Below are 24,268 nucleotides of genomic sequence, written 5' to 3'. Positions count from 1 at the left end.
CATCTGTGTGGACTTATTGAAAGGAGTATTTTGGTACCCAACACTCCTGTGTTCAGTGAAGCCATCATGGTGCTGTGAAACTCGAGTTGTCTAGTTTCCAGCCCATGTACTCCTTATGGCTTCCCTGGCACTTACAATATTAAGGAATGTACCCCAATATTGTAGGGGCATATCTTCTCATGCAGATATGCCCTCACCTTGGGTATAGTGCACCCTTAGGATTGTGAAGCCTGTTAGAGGGGTAACTTACCTATGCCTTCAGGCAATGCTGGTTAGCATGGCACACAGACAGGGTGCCATGTTGTAGGAAGCTGGCTCTGTATATACTATAACAGAGTAAGGTATAGTGCGCACAGAGTCCAGTGGAACCCAAAAGGCAGCCAGAGGTAAAAGTACATAGCACCCTACTCTCTATTTGTGGTAGTGTGGGCGAGCAGTAAGGCTTTATCAGAGGGTAGTGTTAAGCATTTGTTGTACACACTCAGGCAGCAAATGATGTCACACACTCAAAGACTGAACTCAGACCAATTTGTGTGTATCAAAAATATTATTAAGTTATTTTATTTCTAGAACAACGTCAAGCCTGGTGCAGGTAAGTGAAATAAATGCTTTGCAAAATCTTATGCAGTGTTTTACAGTTGAAGGCAGGTTCAAATGCAGTTGATTGAATTATTCAGTGTTTCGAAATTACATTTCAGTTACTTTACAGATTACTGTGTATGTTACTTTATAGATTACTTTTAAATAATTTTTTCTACTCAGTGTGATATGCCTAGCTACCATACTGGGACATTTCTACAGAAAAGGTAAGTAAGGATAATGTTACTTACCCAGTAAGCATCTGTTCTTGGCATGTGGTGCTGCAGATTCACTTGCTGTGCATAGCTCGCCATCTAGTGTTGGGTCCGGATGTTTGCACTTTGTTTTTCTTCAAAGAAGTCTTTCCAGTCACAAGATAGGTGGCTCCTCCTTGCGGTGATAGTGTGCATGGACATCGACTCCATAGTTAGATTGTTTGCGGCAGAGAGTGAGAATGGAGTAGTAGTAAAGAATAGAGATGTCCATGCGCATGTATGTAAATTAAATAGAGAACTACAGCAGATACAGGTATCCGGGGCGCTGGGTGGGCGCATGTGAATCTACAGCTCTGCATGCCAAGAACAGATGCTTACTGGGTAAGTAACATTATCCGTTCGGGCATGTGAGCTGTAGATCACATGCTTTGCATAGACTATACAGCAGCAGCATCCCAAAGCGGTGGCTAATCTGTAGCTGGTGGAGTTGTCTGCAATAGTGTCTTATGTACTGCTTAACCCACATTGGCTTGTTGTCTCGCTAACACATCTACACATTAGTACTTGGTGAATGTGTGCGGTGTAGACCATGTTGCAGCTTTGCAAATCTTAACGATGGGAATGTTTCCCAAAAAAGCCATAGTGGGCCCTAGCTTGCGAGTGGAGTGTGCCCTAGGGGGTACAGTTAACGTTTTCTTAGCTTTCGCATAGCAGGTTTGAATGCACTCAACAATCCATCTTGCAATACCTGATTTGGAGATAGGATTGCTCTTGTGTGGTGGCGCAAAAGCAACAGAGTTGTTCTGTTTTACGAAAAGATTTTGTCCTTTCAATGTAGTACAAGAGTGCTCTTCTAACATCTAAGGAGTGTAGAGCTCTTTCTGCAACAATCAGGTTGAGGGAAGAATACGGGTAATTCTACCGACTGATTTATGTGAATTGCAGATACGACCTTAGGTAAATATTTAGGATTGGTGCCAAGAACCACTTTGTCTGTGTAGTTGGAAAAATGGTTCTTGTATGGTTAATGCCTGTAATTCACTCACTCTCCTTAATGTAGTGATTGCAATGAGGAAAGCGTTTTTCCAGGAGAGGACCTGTGGTTTGCATGTGTGCATGGGCCCATTGATCTTGTGAGGACTATGTTAAGATTCCACACTGGAGAAGGTGGAAGTTTAGGTGGTATGACTCTTTATAGTCCTTCCATAAAGGCTTTGATCACTGGTACTCTAAACAACGACAAATGCTGTCTATTTTGTAGATATGCAGCTATTGCTGCTAGGTGTAGTCTGATGGAGGTGTAAGCCAACGCTGACTGTTGCAAGTGTGACGGATAGCAGATGATGTTTTGTATGGAAGCATCAAGAGGGTTGATATGATTGTTACCACGATAAACAACAAATCGCTTCCACTTAGGTGCGTAGCAGGCCCTTGTAGTAGGTCTTCTAGCCTCCTTAATGATAGTCATACATTCTGGTGGAAGGTTCAAGTAACCAAACTCGAAGACTTCAGGAGCCAGATCGCGAGGTTCAGCTGTTTGGTATCTGGGTGTCTGATTTCTCCATGGCTCTGTGTGAGGGGACAGGAGGTTAAATGCAGCTTTTGATACGGAACCAGAGATAGCTTCAACAGGGTTGTGAACCAAGGTTGATGTGCCCATGTGGGAGCTACTATTAGAGATGTTTGCCTGAGCTTGTGAACCACTTATGGAATGAGTGGGAGAGGCGGAAAAGCGTAGGCAAATATCCCTGACCAGTTGATCCATAGTGCACTGCCCTTGGATTGCGTGCGGTGGTACCTGGAGGCAAAGCTTCGGCATTTTGCGTTTTGGTATGTGGTGAACAGGTCTATGTGAGGGACTCCCCAACTTAGAAAATATGGGAGGAAAACCTGAGGGTGGAGTTCCCATTCGTGTATTTGCTGCCTCTGCCTGCTGAGGAGATCTGCAATCTGGTTGTTCACTCCTGGGAGGTGTTCAGCTAGGAGGTTAAGTTTGTGGTGAATAGCCCACCTCCAGATGTCTTGGGCTAAGTGGGACAGTGTGTGTCCCCCTGTTTTTGTATGTAATACATAGCTGTTATGTTATCTGTACGATCCAAGACAGTTTTTCCCTCCGGGTGAGTCTGAAACGCCTTGAGGGCTAGAAAGATTGAAAGCAGCTCTAGATGATTGATGTGGAGCAACTTCTGCTGTGGACTCCACAGGCCTTGCCCTGTGTGTTGCTGTAGATGAGCTCCCCAGTCAGTGAGGGACCGGGTCTATGAATGGCCGTCCTTTTGTGTGTTCCACCACTGCAGAGAGCGATGAGTACAGCCACTTACCAACACTAGATCGGTCAATAGACCCTGTGACTGGCTTCACTGGCTAAGCATTCTTGAAGTGGACGCATGTGCAGCCTGGCATGGGGGCCGATCATGATGCAAGATGCCATCATTCCCAGCAGTTGCATATAAACCCGAGCTGGAATCCAATGATAGGGTTGAAACTGGAGAACTAAAGTCTGAATATTTCGAATTCTGGCTGTGCTGGGAAGGCCAGAGCATTTTGGGTATCTAGCGTGGCTCATAGGTAGTCCTGAGTATTGGCTGGTTGGAGATGTGATTGTCACATTGATTGTGAACCCTAGTTGATGTAGTAACTGAATCGTTCTGAAAGTGTGCTGAAGACATTGTTGGTACGTGCTGGCTTTGATGAGCCAGTCGGCCAAGTATGGGAAGACATGGGTGCTTTGTCTTCTCAGGTGAGCAGCTACTACTGCCAGACATTTTGTGAAGACTGTGGGGGCCGTGGTGACTCCGAATGGGAGTACCTTGAACTGGAAATGTTGACCCGCTATCACAAACCTGAGGAATTTGTGATGAGCGGGGTGGATTGGAATATGAAAATAGGCATCTTTTAAATCTAGAGTGGACAGAAAGTCGCCTTTCTGCAGCAGAGGAAGTACTTGCTGAAGTGTTACCATGTGGAAATGATCTGACTGAATGTAAAGTTCGAGTTCTCCGAGATCTAATATCGGTCTGAGAGAACTATCTTTTTTGGGTATTAGGAAGTAAAAGAGGTACTCGCCCGACCCGTGATGTTGGGGTGGTACGGGCTCTATAGCCCCTTGTAGAAGTAGAGACTGAACCTCTTGTTTGAGGAGGTGTAGGTGACCTGGTGAAAGTCTGTGTGACTTTGGTGGAATGTTTGGAGGAGTGTTGATGAACTCCAGGCAGTAACCAGAATGGATCATTTGTAGTACCCAATTGTCGGTTGTTATTGACTACCAGATTGGTAGGTCTGACACTCTTCCCCCGACAGGTGTTAAGTGGTCGGGTGGAAGTCGAGGCAAGTCACTGCTTAGTATTGAACCCCTGCTCCGGACTTTGCCGTTGTTACCTCTGTAACCCCCTCTGAAGTAAGATGAAGAGGGTTGGTTATTGCCCTTATAGGTGGAGGTGGTCTCCGAGGAGGTATTTTTAGAACCTTCGCAGTAAAAAGAGTGCCAAAAGGAACCACAGCTTTGTGTCGACTGAAGGGCTCCAATGGATTTGGCCACATCAGTGTCTTTCTTTTCTCTAGTGAAGAATCTACCACTGGGCCAAATAGATGTTCCTTATCAAAGGGTTTATTTAATATGGAGGTTTGAACTTTGGGTTTGAACCCAGATATGCGAAGCCAGGCATGCCTCCTTAAAAGGACGCTGGTGTTTACAGCTCTAGAAGTAGTGTCTACAGCATCTAGGGAACACCTTAGTGAGTTGTTAGAAATAAGTTGTCCTTCATGCACCATGTCTTGTGCTTTAGATCTGTGTTCCTGGGGCAAATATTGGATCAATTGCTCCATCTCGTCCCAGTGCGCACGGTCGTATCGTGCTAGCAATGCCTGAGTGTTGGAGACACGCCAGAAGTTTGCTGCCTGAGAGGCCACCCTTTCCCTGAAGCATCAATAAGTTTGGATTCTTTATCCTGGGGTGGAGCATCTCCTGTTTGGGAGTTGGCTGTTTTCCTTGCATTGGACACAACAAGGGAGTCTAGTGGTCACGGTTCCTCTATATACTGGGTACGATGGAGCTGCCTTGTACTTCTTCTCTACTCTAGGGGTAAGAATACAAGCTTTGACCGGGTCATTAAAGATGTCATCTACATGTCTGATCATCCCTTTCAGCATGGGCAGTGTGTGATGACTTCTGCGTGATACTGAGGGTTTCAGAGAGGAAATCCTCTTGTAATGACTCCTCATGTAGCTGCACCCCATGGTAGTTGGCAGCTCTACCCAGTAATTCAATGTAGCCTACACTGTCATCTGGTGGAGAGGGCTTGTTAGGGTGCAAGTCGGAATCATTGCCTGTGGGCGAATTGGTGTTGTAATCGTCCCATGGGTCTTGTAGTGGCTGATTATCATTCCCATCCCCATTATCATCCCCATCCCCATTATCATCCCCATCCCCATTGTCATCCCCATCCTCTTGGTTGTCAGGTGTATGTGGTGGTGAATGTTCAGGTGAAATCGGCTGAAACAGAGGGGAAGGAAGTGATGGAAGAGGAAGAGACAGAGGAAGAGGGGGAGAGGAACAGAGATGAAGAGGAGGAGGGGAACGTAAGCGTTGGTGTCTTCGGATCCAAAGTGCGTTTCAGTGACGAATGGTGGGGGTCGGTGCCGGACTTGTGTTTCGACCCCGAAGGTCTCAGCTCAGAGCTCGATTTGGAAGGAGTCTTTTCGTAGCCAGAAAGCTTTTTAGTAAGCTTCGGTGCCGAACCAGAAGGCGGGGCGTCGGAAGCGTGGTCTTGGTGCTGACCGGAGCCCGAGGGCATGGGCTGGACAGGAGCCTTCTTTGTATGTGGCGTTATGTCTTGGGACGAGGGGGGAGCTGTACTGCCAGTACGTTGTCCATGTGGGATGTTGTCCTCTTGATCGGGGTCGAGCTCTGAGATGGCGACCAGCTCCTGCTCCTCCTCGGTTCACATGGCCTCCCTGGCCTCTTCGTCCGATTGGTGCCCGAAGATGTCCAGAATGGAGCTTGTGTGCTGGCTCTGCATGTCGCGATGTCGAGCCCGACGGTCGCAAAGTGTTTTCTTGGAGCAGATAGCCTGGCATGCGTTGCAGTCTTGTTCTCTGTGTTCGGGGGACAAACGCAGGTCACACACTTCGTGTGAGTCGGTGCGCAGGTATTTCGCGTGACACCCATGGCAGAATTTGAAGGGAGTTTGTTCCAGACGGCGGATCGGCCCGACGCGGTTAGGCCTGACGGCCTTCCACAAGCTTTCCGATCGAAAGATTATTTTTAGTAAGTAAATACGATACGCAATAGGAAGGGAGACGCGATCTTAAGCAATACCATCGAGGGTGAGTATCTTGCGCACAGAGGGAAACTGAAGAAACGGTGTCGAACCAGAGCACAGTGATAGACGTCCGAACCCGATGGCGGAAAAAAACTATCTAACAATGGAGTCGTTGCCCTTGCGCACTATCACCAAAAGGAGGAGTCACCTACCTTGTGACTGGAAAGACTTCTTCGAAGAAAAACAATGTGCAAACATCCAGACCCAACACTAGATGGCGAGCTATGCACAGCATGTGATCTACAGCTCATATGCCTCGAACATCAGTTTTTGTCAATTTGCAGTTTTTCAGTGTTTCATACAAGCTAACTCCAACAATTTTCAGGATACAATGCTGAGCCCATGCAGTCTCACGATGGCGGCGAGTGGGGGCCATGTAAATGTAAAAGACCTGGGGCTGAGAGATGATCCCTGGAGTACTCCGCAGATGATATCAGTGGGTTAGGAGAGGAAGGGAGGGAGGGAGTCTGCTCCTCTGGGTTCTGCAGGAGAGGAAGGATCGGATCCAGTCGAGGGCGGCTCCTTGTATCCTCGCGTCGTGAAGTCTGGCTGCGAGAGTGCATTGAGAAACGGTGTTGAAGGCTGCGGAGAGGTCAAGAAGGATGAGGGACGCGGTGAGCCCCTGGTCGAGTAGCATGCCGATGTCGTCAGTGGCGGCGAGGAGGGCGGTCTTGGTGCTGTGGTTGCGGTGGAATCCAGACTGGGAGGTGTCAAGGATGGAGTTCATGTGGATCATAATTGTGACCAGACCTTTTTATTTCCTGTGTCAAGGGCCGTGCGGTTTACGGACCCCTCTGATGTAAAGCTTCACTTTTATGAGAGCCCATGATCCTTGTGTTTATAGTCCATGTGCATGTAGTGGATGGCTACCCCACGTGCGGTGGTTAGACGGACTGGCACCGGCAGTCTGAAGCATTGCAGTTTCTGCTATGGGATCACAGGTCACTCTTGAAACTGGAACCTAAATCTGTAACACTCTGAACCCAACACCAGATGCCAAAATACTGCCCAGCACAGGATCTACAGGAACACATGCTTTAACATAAAATAACAGATTACATGCAGGATTGGGAAAACTGGATGACAAGTGTTTTAAGTTAAAGATCTCTGGCCAAGCATTCGTGCATAGGCAACTCCTACATTTTAAGGTAATTAAAGAATGGGGGTCTGTGCTGTGGAATAATAAAAAGCTATACACCAAGGGCAAAGACATTACAAGGATGGAGTTAGTGTGGGTGCTGTCTTGTTACAGAGACACTGGGGCACCAATATATGAATGGATTCCGCTTCACTGGTGTTCTTGAATACCTGGCACTGTGATATTGAGCACCAAGGGATTGATGAGGGCTTCCCAGCATGTCCTCCCGAGGGCCTGCGCTGCTTCATCATCGGGCAGGAAGCGGTCTGCAAACACCTGTTCGTGTCGGAGAGCGCTGTTCAACCTGCATTAGAAAAAGAACGAGTGCGAGTGACTGAGGTGCAACACTGCTGAAGAAAAAAAAAATAGCATCGGAGAGCTTAATGCTGACAAGGTCCGTCAGACTCCTTGAGCCCAATGCTGACAAGGCCCATCAGACTCCTTGAGCCCAATGCTGACAAGGCCCGTCAGACTCCTTGAGCCCAATGCTGACAAGGCCCGTCAGACTCCTTGAGCCCAATGCTGACAAGGCCCGTCAGACTCCTTGAGCCCAATGCTGACAAGGTCCGTCAGACTCCTTGAGCCCGGCTGCCCACAGTGGGGATTTTCTTACTTGTTAAATAGCTGCAGCAGCTGCATCCTGTCCTCAGAAATCTCTTGGCACCAGGTGTGAGCTTTTGTGGTGTAGAACAGGTACGTCCGCCGGCAGAGCTGCTCCTTGAACACGGGCCAGAAGGTTGGCTTCGGGCCGAGCACCTCAATGCCACGTACACGAGTGTCTATGCCACCCTGAAAAAAGTAGGAAAATAACTAATTTGCAGGGCAACACTTCATGAAACCACACATCCCAGGGGAGCCGAGCATTGTATGCCTCAAACTGGCAAAGCTACAAAGTCATCAGCAAGATTCGGTCAAAAATGTCTGATCATCAGAATGGATCTTGTGCTGGACCTCCAAATTTTGATTTCAACATAAACCCTTTTTAACACTTTCAAAAAGGTGCAACAAAAAAATAATACTTTTGTATCAACAGTTGCATTTACACAGGGTGGACCCGGCAACGCAGAATCTGGGTCTACTATATGTACACATTTATACGGTGTTTCTGTCGGGAGTGAACTATAGCAAAACATTCTTCTTTATTAGCAAGGGGTTCAATGAATCACTTTTGCACGTTATTTATTAACCACGCCACTTAACACAAAACAAACTGTATTTAAGAACTGTAACTTAAATAATGCATCACAGATGGGTATTACGCAGGGTGAAAACGGAGCAGTGCCTGTGAAAGTGAGATCACAACAAATGGACTGTATATATTACATAAAGAGGATCTGTTAGAAGGTGGTTCTGACCCTATGGGCCGCACAGATTTTTCGCTTTTTGAGCACCTAATTGTTGAGCTTTTACTGTGGGGGAGTCTCATAAGTTGGGACTCACCCACAGTGAACTCCTAATGAAAGACACTGCATGGGGATTTTACTGGTGTCCCCCTGGCTTGATCAGGCCACTGCGCAACAGCTGGTTACATGCAGACACATGTGTTCATGCTTGTGCACACATGTAGGGGCTGCGCAGGGGAGATTCCTAGCGTGCGCAGCCAAGGAGCAGGTGCAGATAGACTGGTGTGGCAGGACTTATACAGAATGGGGTGGAGACATGGAATAGGCTTTATACAGTGGGAAGAAACATGCCAGGGAAAGTCAATGTGCTTTACAGTGTGTATTCCATTATTGTGTTATGTGTATAGGGAGCCCATGTGCTAGTTTTACTTTCCTAAGGCCTCCAGATTCCAGACAGGCACTAAAGTCCGCTGTAACGGATGTGAGAAGGAGTATTTTGCAGAGTCCAAAGTCATATTTGTACTGCTTTTGGGTCATCCAGAATAGTCACATTTCAGTCAGTCATAACCAGGGCCTGACTGAGGGCTGACCTCAGCAGGATGGATTGATAACCTTTCTTCCACAAGCTAGGGCCTCCTCTCCATGAAGAGACGATGGGTGGGGCTACAGGCTCATCTACCAGCAGCTATCACTGGGTGCCAGGCACCAGGCTGCACCAAGGAGGGAAGGCAGCGAGGGGGGAAGGGGCTTTTTCAGACACCATGTGGCAAGAGACCCTGGATGACGCCATTGTGAACAAACCCAGAGGTTGGGCAGGAAGGAGGGAGCAGGGGCAGTGAAGTGAAGTGCAGTGTCGCTGTTTGATAGGACAAACAGAGACTTCCCTGCCAGACCCCTACTCAACTTTTTAAAAAATGCTTGCACAGGAAGAGAAGCTCTCTCTCTGGGGTGTGGTCTGCTGAAGCAGAAGGTGCTGGAGCCTGGCGCAATTGGAAGGAGGAACCCCCTGACTGCCCCCAGGGTCCTGAACAGCGCCAGGAGAAGAGTCTAGGACCAGTGTGTAGAAGCAGGGGCCTCTGCACAGGGAGAAGAGAGGTCCAGGAGGAGAGCAGGCGAAAGGCTGGTACAGGGAGCCAGTGAAAACATCCCCCTCTTGGAGGCGAAGAAGGCAGCGACAAGTGCTCCAGCTGTGTAGAGCTGGCCTTCAGGAGCGAAAGGATGCCGGAATTGTGCAAATCGTCAGCCTGGGGGCCGAGATATGCCCCCCAGAATGTAGGCGACCTTTGCCCCCGCCTGGGACTGACGACAAAGCGCTTGGGGCTCCGCCTCCGGTCGCAATTATGATCCTGGGATGGGTCAGGTCCCGGGGGCTGCCCCAGGAGGAAGCAAAGTCCCTGGACCCTGAAGATGAAGAGGAGGGGGAGCACCGTCGCGCCCCCCACGAAAATGGGCGCAAGGGGCCTGGGACCCCATCCCCGGGCCCTGAAGATGAAGAGGAGCTGGGGGCCGGGAGCGCCGTTGTGCGCCCCCCCCGCAAAGAGGTCTAGCGGGGCCCGGGACCCCATCCACGGGCCCCGAAGCAAAGTCAGGGAGCGCCGTTGGCTCCCCGTGAAGATCCCCCCCCAGCAGAGTGCCATGAGCCCACCCTGGCCCCCGCCTGTGCTGAATGGGAGGGGGGGGGGGGGGGGGGGGGGGGGGAGCGCCGTCGCAAAGATGTTCGGGGGCTGGGAACCCATCCCCGGGCCCTGAGTGATGGCAGGCGAGTGGAGGAGTGCCGCTGCACTCCCCCGGGAAGCCGGAGGAGCCGGCGAAGATCCAAGCTTCTGCCCACCAGAGTGGTCAAAAGAGGAAGCTGGCTCCTGCGGCAGCACGCGAGGGTGCTGGCTAAGTGGGGAGCCGGCGGGGGCAGCCAGGGGTGGGCTCCCTGAGCTGCCCTACACCGGGCAGGCATGCGGTGGTCCCGGGTGGGACCGGGACCCCGGTAGAGCAGGAAAGTGCGGTCAGGGGCCTGGGTGGGACCAGGCCCCCGAAAGTTGGCAAAGGCGGCCGGGGTGGGCTTCCCCAGCCGCTACACTCACCTGGTGGTCCAGGTGGGACCCAGCCCCCCCACCGAGGTGAGAACGCAGGAGAGGACCACCAGCACCCCAGCGCGGCTCTCCACGGCACAGCGGGAGAGCCGCTCATCCAATATTCACGAAAGGAGCCTGAAGCGACTCATAATGCCTTGCAAGGCATGGGGAAAGCATTATTTCTGGTGTCTGGTGGTGCCCAGAGGAGGGGGGTTACCCTCATTTGTGAAAAAGAGAAGAGAAGAGAAGAGAAGAGAGAAGACCCTCCCTAAGTCACAAGGGGACTTGAAAAGAATAACCAATCAAGGGCTCAGCCGGCATTTAACACCTTCTGGGCTGGAACTTTTGTTCTACAGCGGAGGGTGTATTGAGAAGTGCATCACAGAGTGAAGGGCTAAGTTGGGGATGTCTGGAGAAGGGCATCCCCTGGAGGCGAAGAGGTGTAATTGCACCAGAAATGCATTTACTGAGGTTATTTCTTTTAGAGGTACTGAAGGCCACATGTGTAATGTGAAGTACTTGTGTAAGGTGATGTCATAAGCAAAGTGGGGTTGTGTTGCCAGACATTCCTGCTAGGGTGCCTGGCTGTATATGCGTAATCCTGTGATTTCATCTGTGATGCCTTTAGGAGCTGTAATTGCAATGCATTCTAATGATCCACAAATGTGAGGAGTACTGTCAATCTAAAGTGATGCTTAAACATGTATTCTTGCTGCTGCGCTTAGGTGAAGAACCCAGACTGCTAGCCCTTAAGATGTAGAGGTGTATACTTCATGGTCAGTAGGAAATGCTCAGTCAGGGTTATGTGTCACCAAGGCAGGGTTACCCATTTTAAATGCTTGTTGAGATAATGGGGTGGGTCGCCACTGAGATGGTGCCAGTGCGCAGGGCCCTCGCTCAAGGTTATGTTCAACTAACTGCATTGGGGGCAGGATGATGCGCATACAGGGGAGTGGTGGTACTAGACCCCATCCCCCCCTGTGGGAGGGGTGGAGATGTTATGCAATGTCACAAAGTAAGTCCAACAGCTTAAGTATATTTGTAAATTGGTGCATAGTATTGAGTAGTGTGTGTTTAATAAATGTACTCTTACTTTTATAAAGCAAAGTACAGACTGAACAATCAATTGAGTGTTATTTCTGCGCACCTGCAAATGGTGATTACTAGCCCACACCACCTCCCTTGAGTAAGCCTCAGACTGCTCTGCAACGCTACCCTCAGAGTCAGGTGCTACAATTAGGTGTATGGTTCCCAGTGAATGACAAATGTAATCATGTTATTTGTGCAGGCCTCACAGATGCTGCCTCGTTTTCCAACAGGAGCGTATACACTATTGAGTACACAATCAATGGTACAAACTGTCAACTCCTTATTCTGCCCATTGGAAGGTCGTATGTATCAAGCTCATAGTTTATTTGAAGGTCGACGTTTTGTTCCGTGTAGCTTTATTTGGGATCCAGGTCTTCATCAGGAAAACAAACAAGGGTATATAACCTTGAAACCACTTAAAAGGTGAGCAGAGGTACTGGTAAAGGGCCTCATGCTGATAGGGGAATGCGACCATCCGCTGACAATAGTATCTGGGTGTGAGAAGTGGGGGTCTCTAGTTGGCAGAGGTATGCATCTTGTCCAAGTAGGGACCCTTTCTTCTAGTCAGGGTAAGGGGATTACACGTCTTGAATAACCCCTGTTCACCCCCTTGGTAGCTTGGAACGAGCAGTCAGGCTTATTGCAGAGGCAATGTGTAAAGCATTTGCAAATAACACAAGCTAATACAGTGAAAACACTACAAAGGACGCAACACCAGTTTCCGAAAAATAGCCAATATTTATCTGTGTAGAACAAGACGAAAACGATAAAAATCCAACATACAGTAATCAAAATACTAAGATTGCAAGAATAACCTTAAAATACAGTTCTTTAAAGTCTATAGCTCCGTCCGGGGCTATCACAGCGTCGTAAACAAACAAATCCAACAGTTCAGGCTGACCGCGGCATCACAGGCTAGCTAGGGTGTCTGGAAGACCTGCAAACAGTACCTTGGAAATGCAAGGCGTCATGGAGCTTGCGATGAGCTCCAAAGAGGCAGTGTCGGCAGGCGTCTGTCCCGGAGGGCGGTACACGAGTCGTCGGGCCCTTAAAGTGACTCGCGTTGCACATCTAACGCCGTGAGGTTGAAGTCATGAGTGCCGGCAGGCGTCGAGGCTGCGGTGTGAAATGTAGCGCTGCCGTGTGCTGTGCCCTCAGGTCACGGTGCAGGCAGCGGCTCAGTGACAATGTTCAGCAGCATTGGTGAGACCAGGACTGCTGTGCAAGGCGGAACGGTGCTCGTCGAAGTGCTGGCAGGTCACGGTGCAAGCAGCGGCAGCGGCGTTGCTGAAGCGCTATCGTCAGTAGACGATATGGAGTCAATGGTACCGAAGTCGGTAAGCCAAGGCTGCGGTGTAGGATGGGGTGGTGCGTCGAGTAACTTACAAGTGGTGCCCCTAAGCCACGATTCAGGCAGCTGTGCGAGGACGTTGGCGATTCCAGGGCGGCGATATGAAGCGAGGCAGTGCAAAGTGTGGTGCCCTCAAGTCATGGTGCAAGCAGCGGCTGGGTGGTGGCGCTGGTGACACCAGGGATGCAGTGGGAAGCAGGCGGTACTCTCTGTGAAGCCAACAGGTCACAGAGTGGCAGTGGCATCACTGACTGCATCAGGATGCTTTTTCTTTTGTTGCAGCACCAAACATACAGTTCCCAGTGCTGGTAGCAGATGCACTTGAAGTCTTTGCTGTTCCTGAGAATTCTAGAACAGGGGTCAAGCTCTACCTCAAGCCCTTGGAGAAACTCAGGAAAATAAGCTTCAGAAAGTCCAGTCCAGTTCTTTTTCTGCCCTAGACAGAAGCAGGCACTGCAGGAAAACACAGCAAAGTGGTAGTTCCTCCTCACAGCTTCTCCAGCTCTTCTTCTTGGCAGGTTCCTTAGTCCAAACGCGCTCTGAAGTTCTGGGGTCAGGGACCCAATATTTATACTACTTTTTCCTTTCCATCAATCAATCAGGGGTTTGTAAAGCGCAGCTACTCAACTGAAAGGGTCTCAAGGCACTGGGGGAGGGAGGGTGAGGTGGGGGGTGAGCAGTTCTTAGAAGTTCACGGTGATTCGAAGAGCCAGGTCTTGAGGTCGTTCAGGGACTTGGAGAGTTTAGGTGTCAATTCGGAGGTGGAGAGGGAGGAGCGTCCTCCTGTTCTGGTCTTCTTGATGCATGGTACCGTCGCAAGGGAGAGCTGGGCTGAGTGGAGGGATCTTAAGGGGCGTGGAAAAAGGCGGTTGTTCATGTAAGCGGGTTGGGTGTTGTGAAGGGCCTTGTGGGCGTGGGTGACAAGCTTGAAGTTGATTCTCTTCTTGATGAGGAGCCAGTGTAGGGTCCGTAGGTGTTGGCTGATTGAGCAGTGGCATGGTAGGTTGAGGACTAGCCTGGCGGCGGCGTTCCGGAGTTTGCGGGTGAGGATCTTGTTGATCCCGGCGTAGAGTACGTTGCTGTAGTCTAGTCTGCTGCTGATGAGGGTGTGGGTTTAACTGTGTTTAAGGAGAATCAGTCGAAGGTCTTTCCGAGGAGGCGGAGGATGTAGTAGCAGGAAGAAGTGACACTGGTGGTCCATTTTAAGTTCGGAGTCCAGGATGATTCCAAGGTTGCGTGCTTGGTCCATGGGTAGGAAGGGGTCACGAGGGAGGGGGGCCACCAGGTGTCGTTCCAGGCACTGGGGAGTGGGCCCATGATGAGCACCTCAGTTTTGTACGTGTTTGAGTTGTAGGCAGCTTATCTTCATCCACATGGCGACTGCTTCCATTCCTTCTTGAAAGTTGTGTTTGGAGATATTGGGTTCGTTGGATAGGGAGAGTTGGGTGTCGTCTGCGTACGATACGATGTTGAGTTCGTGTGATCTGAAGATGGATACAAGCGGGCCATGTAAACGTTGAATAGGGTGGGGCTGAGGGAGGATCCTTGGGGGACTCAGCTGAATTCTGTCAGAGAGGAATGAGCGGATTCCCGCTACGTGGAGTCTGTGGGCTAGGGTACAATGTGAGACTGTGTCCAAGGAAGCGGAGAGGTCCAGGAGGACGAGGGCCACAGTCTCTCCTCTGTCAAGGAGGGAGCGGATGTCGTCTGTCGCAGCGAGAAGGGTAGTTTCGGTGCAGTGGTTCTTTCACTAAGCCTGATTGGGAGGAGTCGAGGATGTTATTTTCTTCTATGAAGGAGGCGATGTAGGAAGCTGGGTCTGTTTATACTATACCAAAATGAGGTATAGTGTGCACAGAGTCTGGTAGAACCCCAAAAGTAGCCAGAGGTAAAAGTAGATAGCACCTTACTATCTATTTGTGGTAGTGTGGGTGAGAAGTAAGGCTTTATCAGGGGGTAGTGTTAAACATTTGTTGTACACAATCAGCAAATGATATCACACACTCAAAGACTGAACTTAGACCAATTTGTTTGTATCAGAAATATTATTAAGTTATTTTATTTCTTAGAACCAAGCCAAGCCTGGTGCAGGTAAGTGAAATAAATGCTTTGCAAAATCTTATGCAACGTATTACAATTGAATGCAGGTTCAAATCCAGTTGAATGAATTACAAGTCACTATTTCGAAATTACTTTTCAGTTTCTTTTCTGATTACTATGTACGTTACTTTTTAGATTACTTTTCAGATTACTTTTGCTAATCAGTGTGATATACCTAGATATCACACCGAGACATCTCCTAGACAAAAGGTATGTAATTCACTTGTTGTACATATGCAGTTTTTCAATGTTCCATACAAACCAACTCCACACTTAGAACAATTTTCAGGGAAAAACTGTCAATGTATTCCCATGGAGAAAAACGAAGTTAAAGGTTTGCAGGTAAGTACTTATTTGTGGCAGTTGGTATTCTGGGCTTAGTTCCCTGGATGCACTCTTGCAACACCCTAAGCGGCCCTAGGGTTGCCGGGCGCAGAGTGCTGAGGCCCAATGTTATGCAATGAGGGATAATGGGCCTCTGGTTGGTGGCTGCCAGCGAGCAAGCCACAGGGTTGTGGGAGCAAAGCTGCAGGTGTTAGGCTCAGGGCAAAGGGGGATCCGAGTTAACACACAAGGTACACCCGCAGGGGCAGCTGGGAGCAGGCTGCTGTTTTGGCATTGGATGCCCTGTTGATTTCAATGGGGATTCTCCGGTTTCAACAAAGACTGCAGTCTCGGGGACGAATATTTTCTGGAGGTGACCACCGGTTGGAGAGGTAAGTTGAGATGCCTGGGGATACTGGGACACTGTCGTTCGGGCCACCTAAGGCCGTAGGACGTAGGGTGCGGGGGTGTATTTAGGCGTCGGCTTTTCTTACCGGCTCCAGTCACGGTCGTGGGGGATCCTCCGGAAAGAGGTTGCCGGCTTCACTTGGAGATTCGAGGCAGGTCAGAGATCACCAGATCTCAGGTCAGAATCACCGGAGAGACCTCCTCGTGGTGTTATGCCACTTGAACTCGGGCCGTAGGCATCAGGTGCACTGTGGATCGGATTTGGCTGGAGCCAGAGTCTGTGGGTGAGCAAATCCAGTGCTCAAGGGAGACAAAGTCTTTCTTGTGGAAGGCAGGGCAGGTCCTCAGGGTTCTTGAGGTTTCTGGCTCCAGGACACACTGGGATTTCGCTGGAGCAGGTTTGACGTGGGGACAGGCCGGTAGAGCTGGGGCCAAGTCAGTGGGCGACCTCCTCTTCTTAGTTTTAGCTCGGCTATTCGGATCTCCTTCTCTTCTTCTTGCTCGGTTCTTGTCTGAGGAGGTAAGGTTCAGGGGTGCCCCTCATTACTAGATTTAGGGGCGTTACAGGTAGGTAAAGGTTGGGAGCAATGGGTCCCTTCATTGGGGTGGACCCACTATTTTGCCACCCTCCACTGGGAGGGGGGCATTTGCATCACTCTGGTTGGCTGGGTCCTCCATCTGCAAGAGGGCGGGGACTGAGTTGGGCTTCACCTCGCCTCCCTCACCTGAGGGGTGGGGTTGGCAAAGGTGGGCACACCTCCCTTCCTCACTTGGTTTTCCTGCAGTTTCTTCCACCAAAAGTGGGGGTCAGAACCGACAAGCAGCCAATCAGTCTGGACACTAGTGTTAGGTAGTTTTTCAGGGGACATCCCTAAGATGCCCTCTGTGTGCATTTTTCATTAAATCCCACACTGGCATCAGTGTGGGTTTAATATGCTGAGAAGTTTGATACCAAACTTCCCAATTTTCAATAAAGCTATTATGGTGCTGTGGAGTTCGTAATGACAAACTCCCAGCACGATATACTCTTAATGGCATTACTTCACTTACAATGTTTAAGAATTGGTTTAGACACTTTAGGGATGCAGAGCTCATGCACCTGTACCCTTACCACCGGCATAGTGTACCCAGCTAGAGGGGTAGCTGACATATGCCAGGGCAGTAGGTTGTAGCCATTGCACACACGGATGTGTGCCATGTCGACTCTTCACTTTGCTCTGCACCAAATCATGCAGCCTGCAAAGGCAGTGTGTGTGTGTGTGTGTGTAAAGGTACAAGGCGTCTAAGAGTGGCACAATAAGTGCTGCAGCCCTCAGGGGCCTTTCATGGCCAGAGTGCCCTTGATACCTGTGGTACCATTTACAAGCGACTAACCTGTGGCCAAAGAGTGCCAATTGGGTTTTGTCTTTAATGCAATTAAGAGAAAGAACATAGGCCATGGGTACCTGTTTGGCAGAAACTCAGAGCACAGTCAGTCAAAACTCCGAGCACAGTCAGTCAAAGTACATCAGCAGTTTAGCAAAAAGAGGGGGTAACCATGCAAAAAGAGGGCACTTTCTTCCAGGCGAGTTGACTGTTGACTGCTTTTTCCATGACTTTCGGATCCGGAAGTAAGGAGATCGGTCTGAAGTTCTTGAGGTCGGTGGGGTCCGCTGAGGGTTTTTTCAGGAGAGGGTTGATCTCGGGGTGTTGCCAGTTGTTGGGGAAGGAGGCAGTCTCAAAGAAGCGGTTGATGGTTCGTTGAAGCTCGGGAGCGATGATGTTTGCGGCTCTGTGGTAGATGTGATGGGGGCAGAGGTTTGTGGGAGCCCGGTGTGCGTGGTCTTCATAGTCTTTGAAGTTTTAGGCAGAAAGTCTCTGAGTACAGTAAAAAAAAGTTCTGTCCTCCCTGGTCCAGCTTCACTACAGGAGGTGGAGACAGCATTGTGCAGAGCAGACAGCCTATTCAGGTGCTAGTGAGAACTTCTCCCACCACTCTAAATGCAGAAAAGGTCTATTCAGCCTGGCTATGAGTCACCCAGGAAAGGCAGGACACACCTCGACCCCCCTTGTGACTGTCTAGTGTGAATGCAGAGCCCAGCTCCTGTCACTCCAAAATCATACAGTGAATACACAAACAGGCATAGGCACACCGGATAGTTAAGTACGAAAATGCCCACTTTCTAAAAGTGGCATTTTCACACCAACAATTTACAAACCACCTTTAATAAAAGATGTGTTACTAAATTCTGAGTTCAGAGAGCCTAAACTCAATTTCTTGATCATGTCCCAATGGAAAGTTACACTTGTAAGATATCACAAGGCAGCTCCCATGTTAACCTATGGGACAGACAGCCTTTCAACAGTGAAAAACGAAATGCACAGTAATTCACTATCAGTACATGTCAACCACACTACTGCGCCTCCTACCTTTCACATACACTGCACCCTGCTCATGGGGCCAACCTTAGGCCTACCTACGGGGTGACTTACATGTAATAAAAGGGAAGGTTAGGGCCTGGCAAGTGGGTGCATGTGCGAGGTCGACATGGCAGTAAAAACTATGCACAGACACTGCAGTGGCATGTCTGAAACACCTTTAAAAGGCTTTTTGTGTGGGTGGCACAACCAGTGCTGCAGGCCCACTAGCAGCATTCCATTTACAAGCCCTGGGAACACACAGTGCACTGTACAAGGGACTTATTAGTGAATCAAATATTCCAATCATGGAAAACTAATGATAACACAGTTTACAGTGGGAGCACTTGCCCTTTTTCACTGAATAGCAGTGGAAAAAGTATGCAGACACTCTAAACCAGTGTAGGAAACTGGCTCAATATATACTACACCAAAACGAGGTACAGTGTGTATAGGCACCAAGTGACCCCAGAGGTAGGCAGAGGTTAAAGTTAGATAGAACCTTACTATCTATTTGTGGTAGAGTGGTCGAGCAGTAAGGCAGTATCAGAGGACAGTGTTAATCATTTGATGTACACAGTCAGTCAGCAAATTAATTCACACACTCATGAACTGAACTCTAGGCCAATTGTGTTTGTAAAACATATATACGGTTTTATTTTTAGAACTAAGCAAGCCTGGCACAGGTAAGAATTAAATACTTTTCAATAATAGGTTACTGGATAAAGAACAGTTTGAAAATGCAATAGAACTTATACTTTATTTGATTTACAGGAGATGCAGCAGGTTGCAACACTTAGCAAATACACTCCATTGAAATGAATAGGCTTTGAATTACAGGTAAGCTACTTTTTACGTTACTTTTCTAACTCAGTGCTGGATACCTAGATTCAGCACTGGGACAATTCTGGTCAACAGGTGAGTAATTACGTTTTGGTTACTCGCATGATTTTCAAAGAATATCTTTAAATTTCAAAACTCCACACTTAGAAACTTTTTGAAAGAAAATTGTCAATGTTATCCAATGGAGGAAGGGAAATGCTACTTACCAGTATTAATCTGTTCTTGGCATGTAGAGCTGCAGATCTACACACTATGCATAGATCGCCCGGATGTTTGCACTTGTTTTTGTCCTGGAAAGTCTTTGGAAGTCACGAGGTCGGTGACTCCTCCCTTGGATCGCATTGCGCATGGGCATCGGCTCCATCCTCCGATTGTTTTTCGCCAGCAGGGAAATGATGGAGCTTTGTAAGAAACAGGAAGATGCCCTTGTATGCTGTATCTAAATAAGATAATACTGGAACAAATAAAGGAAGCCGGGGAGGCGGGTGGGCGTGTGTAGATCTGCAGCTTTACATGCCAAGAACAGATGCACACTGGTAAGTAGCAAATTCTGTTAGAGGCATATGAGCTGCAGATTACACACTATGCATAGATTGTATAGCAGTCCCATTCCTTAGCGGCGGCCACCAGTATCTGTTGCAGTAGTCTGAAATAGGGTTTTGAGTACAGCTTGGCCCACACTAGCTTGTTGTTTTGATTGCACATCTACACAATAGTGTTTTGTGAACGTGTGCAGACATGTTGCTGGACCCCTGGGTAGCGAGCCATCTGCTCTCCTGGGCCTGCAACAATGCATATCCTGGGCGAGGGTGCTAGGTCTCCTCCCCCAGGATGGGCAGGGGAAGCTTTAAAGGCATGCCGCCTATGTGAGCTTCTCCAGGCCACTTGCTGTACCCAGCAACTGGCCCCTACCAGTTCTAAACCCCCTCTCTGGCGGGAAGACTGTCCAGAAACCCCAAGGAAGGACAGGGGGTGTGCCAGCCTCTGCCAACCCCACCCCTCAGGTGGGGGAGGCGAGGTGAATCACATCCTCAGGCTTTCGCCATCTTGAAGATGGGGTGCCCTGCCCAATCAGGACTAGGCCACTGCCCCCTCCCACAGGAGAGTGGCAGGATAGGGGTGTACCCACCCCAGGGCAGGGACCCAGTGGTCCCTGCCCTTTACCAACCTGTAACGCCCCTAAATGTAGTATTTAGGGGCACCCTGAACCTTCCTTCCTTAGATTCCAGATTCCGAAACAGCAAAGAAGATCAAGAAGATACAAGACCTGCCGTGCAGCTGCTAACAAGAAGACACCAACTGCTTTGGCCCCAGCCCTACCGGACTGTCGACCTTCGAACCTGCTCCTGCTAAATCCCGGCACCTCTCGTGGCCAACCACCTTACAAACCCCGGAGGACCTGACTACCTTGTGACTCTGAGCATCTGGGACTCCCTCGAGCAGTGGCACTGCTCAAAGCAAGTAAATGACCCCTGGCACCAGCCAGGAACCGCGAACCCTGCACACACTGCACCCGCCAAGCCTGGCCTGGAGTGGACAAAGACCCAGAGGATGTCCCCCCGGCGACTGTGACCCCGAATCCAGCATCCAAGGACCCACCTCGACACTCCTGACGACGCCTGCAGCCTCAGAACCAGGGATCCCCCAGCCAGCAGAGGGTAAGATTTCCCGACATCAAAAGGCACCCCTGAACCCGGCGCCCTAAAGCCCCCTATGCCAAACTCCTGGGTACCTACCTATACCCCAAATACCCAACTTACCTCTCGAAGTGGTGGTCACACCTGAAGAATCTCCGTCCGAGCTTGCAGCCTTTGTTCGTCCTTGAGCTTTTCCATTGCAATCCATTGAGCGCCCGACGGCTCAAAAGCACCCTGCACCCAGCCGCCCAAGTGGCCCTGGCAGTGCAACTTCTACTCCTACCTACTTCCCCATTTGCCCTGAGCAAGTGACCAGGAGCCCAGCTCCCACAGCCGCGTGGCCTGCTAGTCAGCAGCCACCAACCAAGGTCCCCCTGCCTTCCATAGGATAACATTGGGCCTACCTCACTCTGCTGTCTTCTTAGATGGGCTGCGACTACCGCTGGGCACTTTGTGAATACCCGTGGTGTTGTTGTGACTTCGAAAGGGAGTACTTTGAATTGATAGTGCTGCCCGTCCACTACAAACCTGAGATATTTTCTGTGAGATGCGTGAATGGGAATATGGAAATAGGCGTCCTTGAGATCTAAAGTAACCAGGAATACGCCCTGTGAATGTAGAGGGAGGACCTGCTGAAGTGTGACCATGTGGAAATGGTCTGATTGTATGTATAGGTTTAGTGGCCTGAGGTCTAGAATAGGTCTGAGAGAGCCGTCTTTCTTTGGTATGAGAAAATACAGGGAGTACACTCCCGTGTTTTGTTGATGCAGGGGAACTAGTTCTATTGCACTTTTTTGTAGTAAGGAAATTACCTCTTGTTTCAGGAGTGACAAATGTTCTGTTGACATTGGACGCTGTTTGGGTGGAATGTTTGGGGGGTAGAGGTAAGTTCGAGACAGTAACCTGATTGCACTATTTGTCGCACCCACCTTTCTGTGGTGAGGTTGGTCCAGACAGGAAGGCACTGTTGTAGTCTTGCCCCGACCGGAGTGGAATGGTCTGGGGGAAGCAGAGGGAAGTCATTGGGCAGGGGTGGAGGTACAGCGGGTGTTGTTAGTCTTGCCTCTGCCCTTGTTATTGTTGCCTCTGTATCCTCCTCTCTGATAACCTCTGGTGAAGGTGGTTTGGGTGGGAGCCTTGTAAGAGGTGGATTGGTTATCAGACGAGTAGCCCCTGGAGTTGCCCCTGTAGGTTGAGCGACGAAAAGAACGTCTAGGAGCTTGCGATTGCCAGGCTCCCATTGATTTGCCTGTGTCTGTGTTCTTTTTCATCTTTTTAAGGGCTGCATCAACATTAGGGCCAAAAAGGTGTTGTTGGTCGATTGGTTGGTTGAGGATAGAGCTTTGCACCTCAGGTTTAAAACCGGAAATGCGTAGCCACCCCTGCCTGCGGAGAAGGACACTTGTGTTTACTGCTCAGGATGCTGTATCTGCCATATCGAGAGCGCACCGGATGGAGGTGTTGGTGATAATTTTACCCTCCTGTATGAGGTTGCTGGCCTTATTTTTGTATTTGTCCGGGAGGTGTTGTAGTAGGGACTCCAGCTCATCATAGTGAGCCCTATTGTATCTGGCTAACATGGCCTGAGTGTTTGTGATGCGCCAAATGTTAGCTGCCTGTGACGCTGTTCTTTTGCCAGAGGCATCCAGGAGTTTAGACTCTTTGTCGGGTGGAGCTGCATCAGCTGATGTTTGCGAGTTAGCCCTCTTTCTAGCATTTGAGACCACCATGGAGTCTAATGGAACAGGGCCCTTAATGTAAGCTGGGTCTGTAGGGGCAGCTTTGTTTTTTTTCTCAATTCTAGGATTGATGACTCTATCCCTAACAGGGTCCTTAAATACCTCTGTAGCGTGTTTAATAACCCCTTTGAGCATGTGTAAAGTGGATGTGGACCTTTGGGTGGTGTCAAAAGTGTCCATTAAAAAATCCTCTTCGACCGGTTCTGTATGTAGGTTGACCCCGTGGTACTGGGCAGCTCAGTGTACCAGCTGATTAAAACTCATGGTGTCTTCTGGTGAGGAAGGCCTAGAGGGGTAGATGTAATCTTGCGGGACATTAGGGACATCAGGCGTATTATAGTCATCCCAGGGGTCAGGGGAAGCTGGTGGACTGGGGTCCCCTAGTGGCAGGTCGTTCACACCGTCCCCTGTGTCATCATATGTCATTGTCTATTGGTGTAGGGGATGGCGTAGGAGAACGAGGTGGTGGGGGAGGTGGAGAAGGGACTCAGAGGTGATGTGGCTATGTCCCTCTTTTTAGGTGGTGGAGCTGGTGCAGGCATGTCCAGTGGTCTTTTCCTGGAACTCCGAGTCAACAGTTTTAGGGTCTTTAGTTGGACTTTTTTGTTCAGGGTCTGGTCGAAAAAGCTCTTCTGAAGGTTGGGTGTTCGGTGCCGACTGTGTCGGTATCGAGGGTTTTTTCGGTGCCGGCTCCGGAGCGGTTTTGGGTTTGGAGCCGTGTGGTTTACCAGTCTCTGTGTGCTACTACGGTGTCAATCGTTTTTTCGGCTCCGAAGAGTGTGAGTCCGAACTTTTGGGGAGTGGCTTCTACGTCGGCTCATAGTGTTTTTTCGGTGCCGGGGAGTCATTGCTTGGTGTCTTCGGTGCCGAGGGCTTCGGGTGGAACTAGCAGTCGGCACGGAGGATGGGTGCGACTTCTTTTTTGGTGCCGATGATTGGGCTTCGGCGCCAGAGGCAGGCAGACTCGAGCCCGAGTCGCTGGAAGGCTTTGTAGGCTTCTTTGCCGGGCCCGAGGACGGGGCATGGGAAGCAGTGTGTCGGTGTGCACCTGAGCCCGAAGGTGAAGGTGTGACCGAAGCCTTTGTTGTTGTAGGGAGTGGGTCGGGGTCGACGTCTCTACTTACGACCCGTTGAGCCGGAGTCACTTCTTCAACATCGGAGTCATCGGCTTCAGAGGCGCTGATGAGGCCTTCTTCGACCCGCTCCTCTGGCACATCGACGCCCTCTTGGAAGAGGTCGTCGGGGATCGAACTCGACGAGCGAGCCATGTTCCTTCGAGCTCGTAGATCCCGGATGGTCTTCTTCGAGCGTAAAGAGGCACAAGCTAGGCAGGCTCTGGCCTCGTGCTCCCGAGAGAGGCAGAGGTTACACACCTCATGCAGATCGGTGTGGGGAAACTTCGACCCACATCGAGGACACTTTTTGAAAGGCGTCCTTTCCACGAGCCAGATGCCAAGGCTCAGGTCGGCCCGAAGGCCTTCTTCGACAACCGGAATCGGAGACTTGTAGAGATGCGCGCCGATTAGGGTTCGCGATCGAGACAATACCGTTGAAAGGGTGAAGGATTGCGCGTTGAAACAGGAATAGATAACGTTTCCGAACTGGAGTGCGAGAAACACATCCGAGCCCGAAGGCGGAAAAAACAATCTGAGGATGGAGCCGATGCCCGTGCGCACTATCATTCTAAGGAGGAGTCACCTACCTTGTGACTTCCA

General features: G+C 49.8%; 1 protein-coding gene across 1 annotated transcript in view; it reads right to left on the bottom strand.

Annotated features, from left to right (window-relative positions):
* Positions 1 to 24,268, bottom strand: part of CUL9 (cullin 9) — a 751,325-nt gene that overhangs the window by 386,378 nt on the left and 340,679 nt on the right. Inside the window, exons 20-21 of the mRNA XM_085610160.1 lie at positions 7,867 to 8,042; positions 7,424 to 7,557 (exon numbers count right to left, since the gene is read on the bottom strand). Of these exons, the coding sequence (XP_085466286.1) occupies positions 7,424 to 7,557; positions 7,867 to 8,042 (310 nt within the window). The remainder of the gene's footprint in view (positions 1 to 7,423; positions 7,558 to 7,866; positions 8,043 to 24,268) is intronic.

The sequence above is a fragment of the Triturus cristatus genome, chromosome 6, assembly GCF_964204655.1.
Source record: "Triturus cristatus chromosome 6, aTriCri1.1, whole genome shotgun sequence".
NCBI classification, from domain to species: domain Eukaryota; kingdom Metazoa; phylum Chordata; class Amphibia; order Caudata; family Salamandridae; genus Triturus; species Triturus cristatus.
This window is presented reverse-complemented; position numbering and strand designations above follow the sequence as displayed.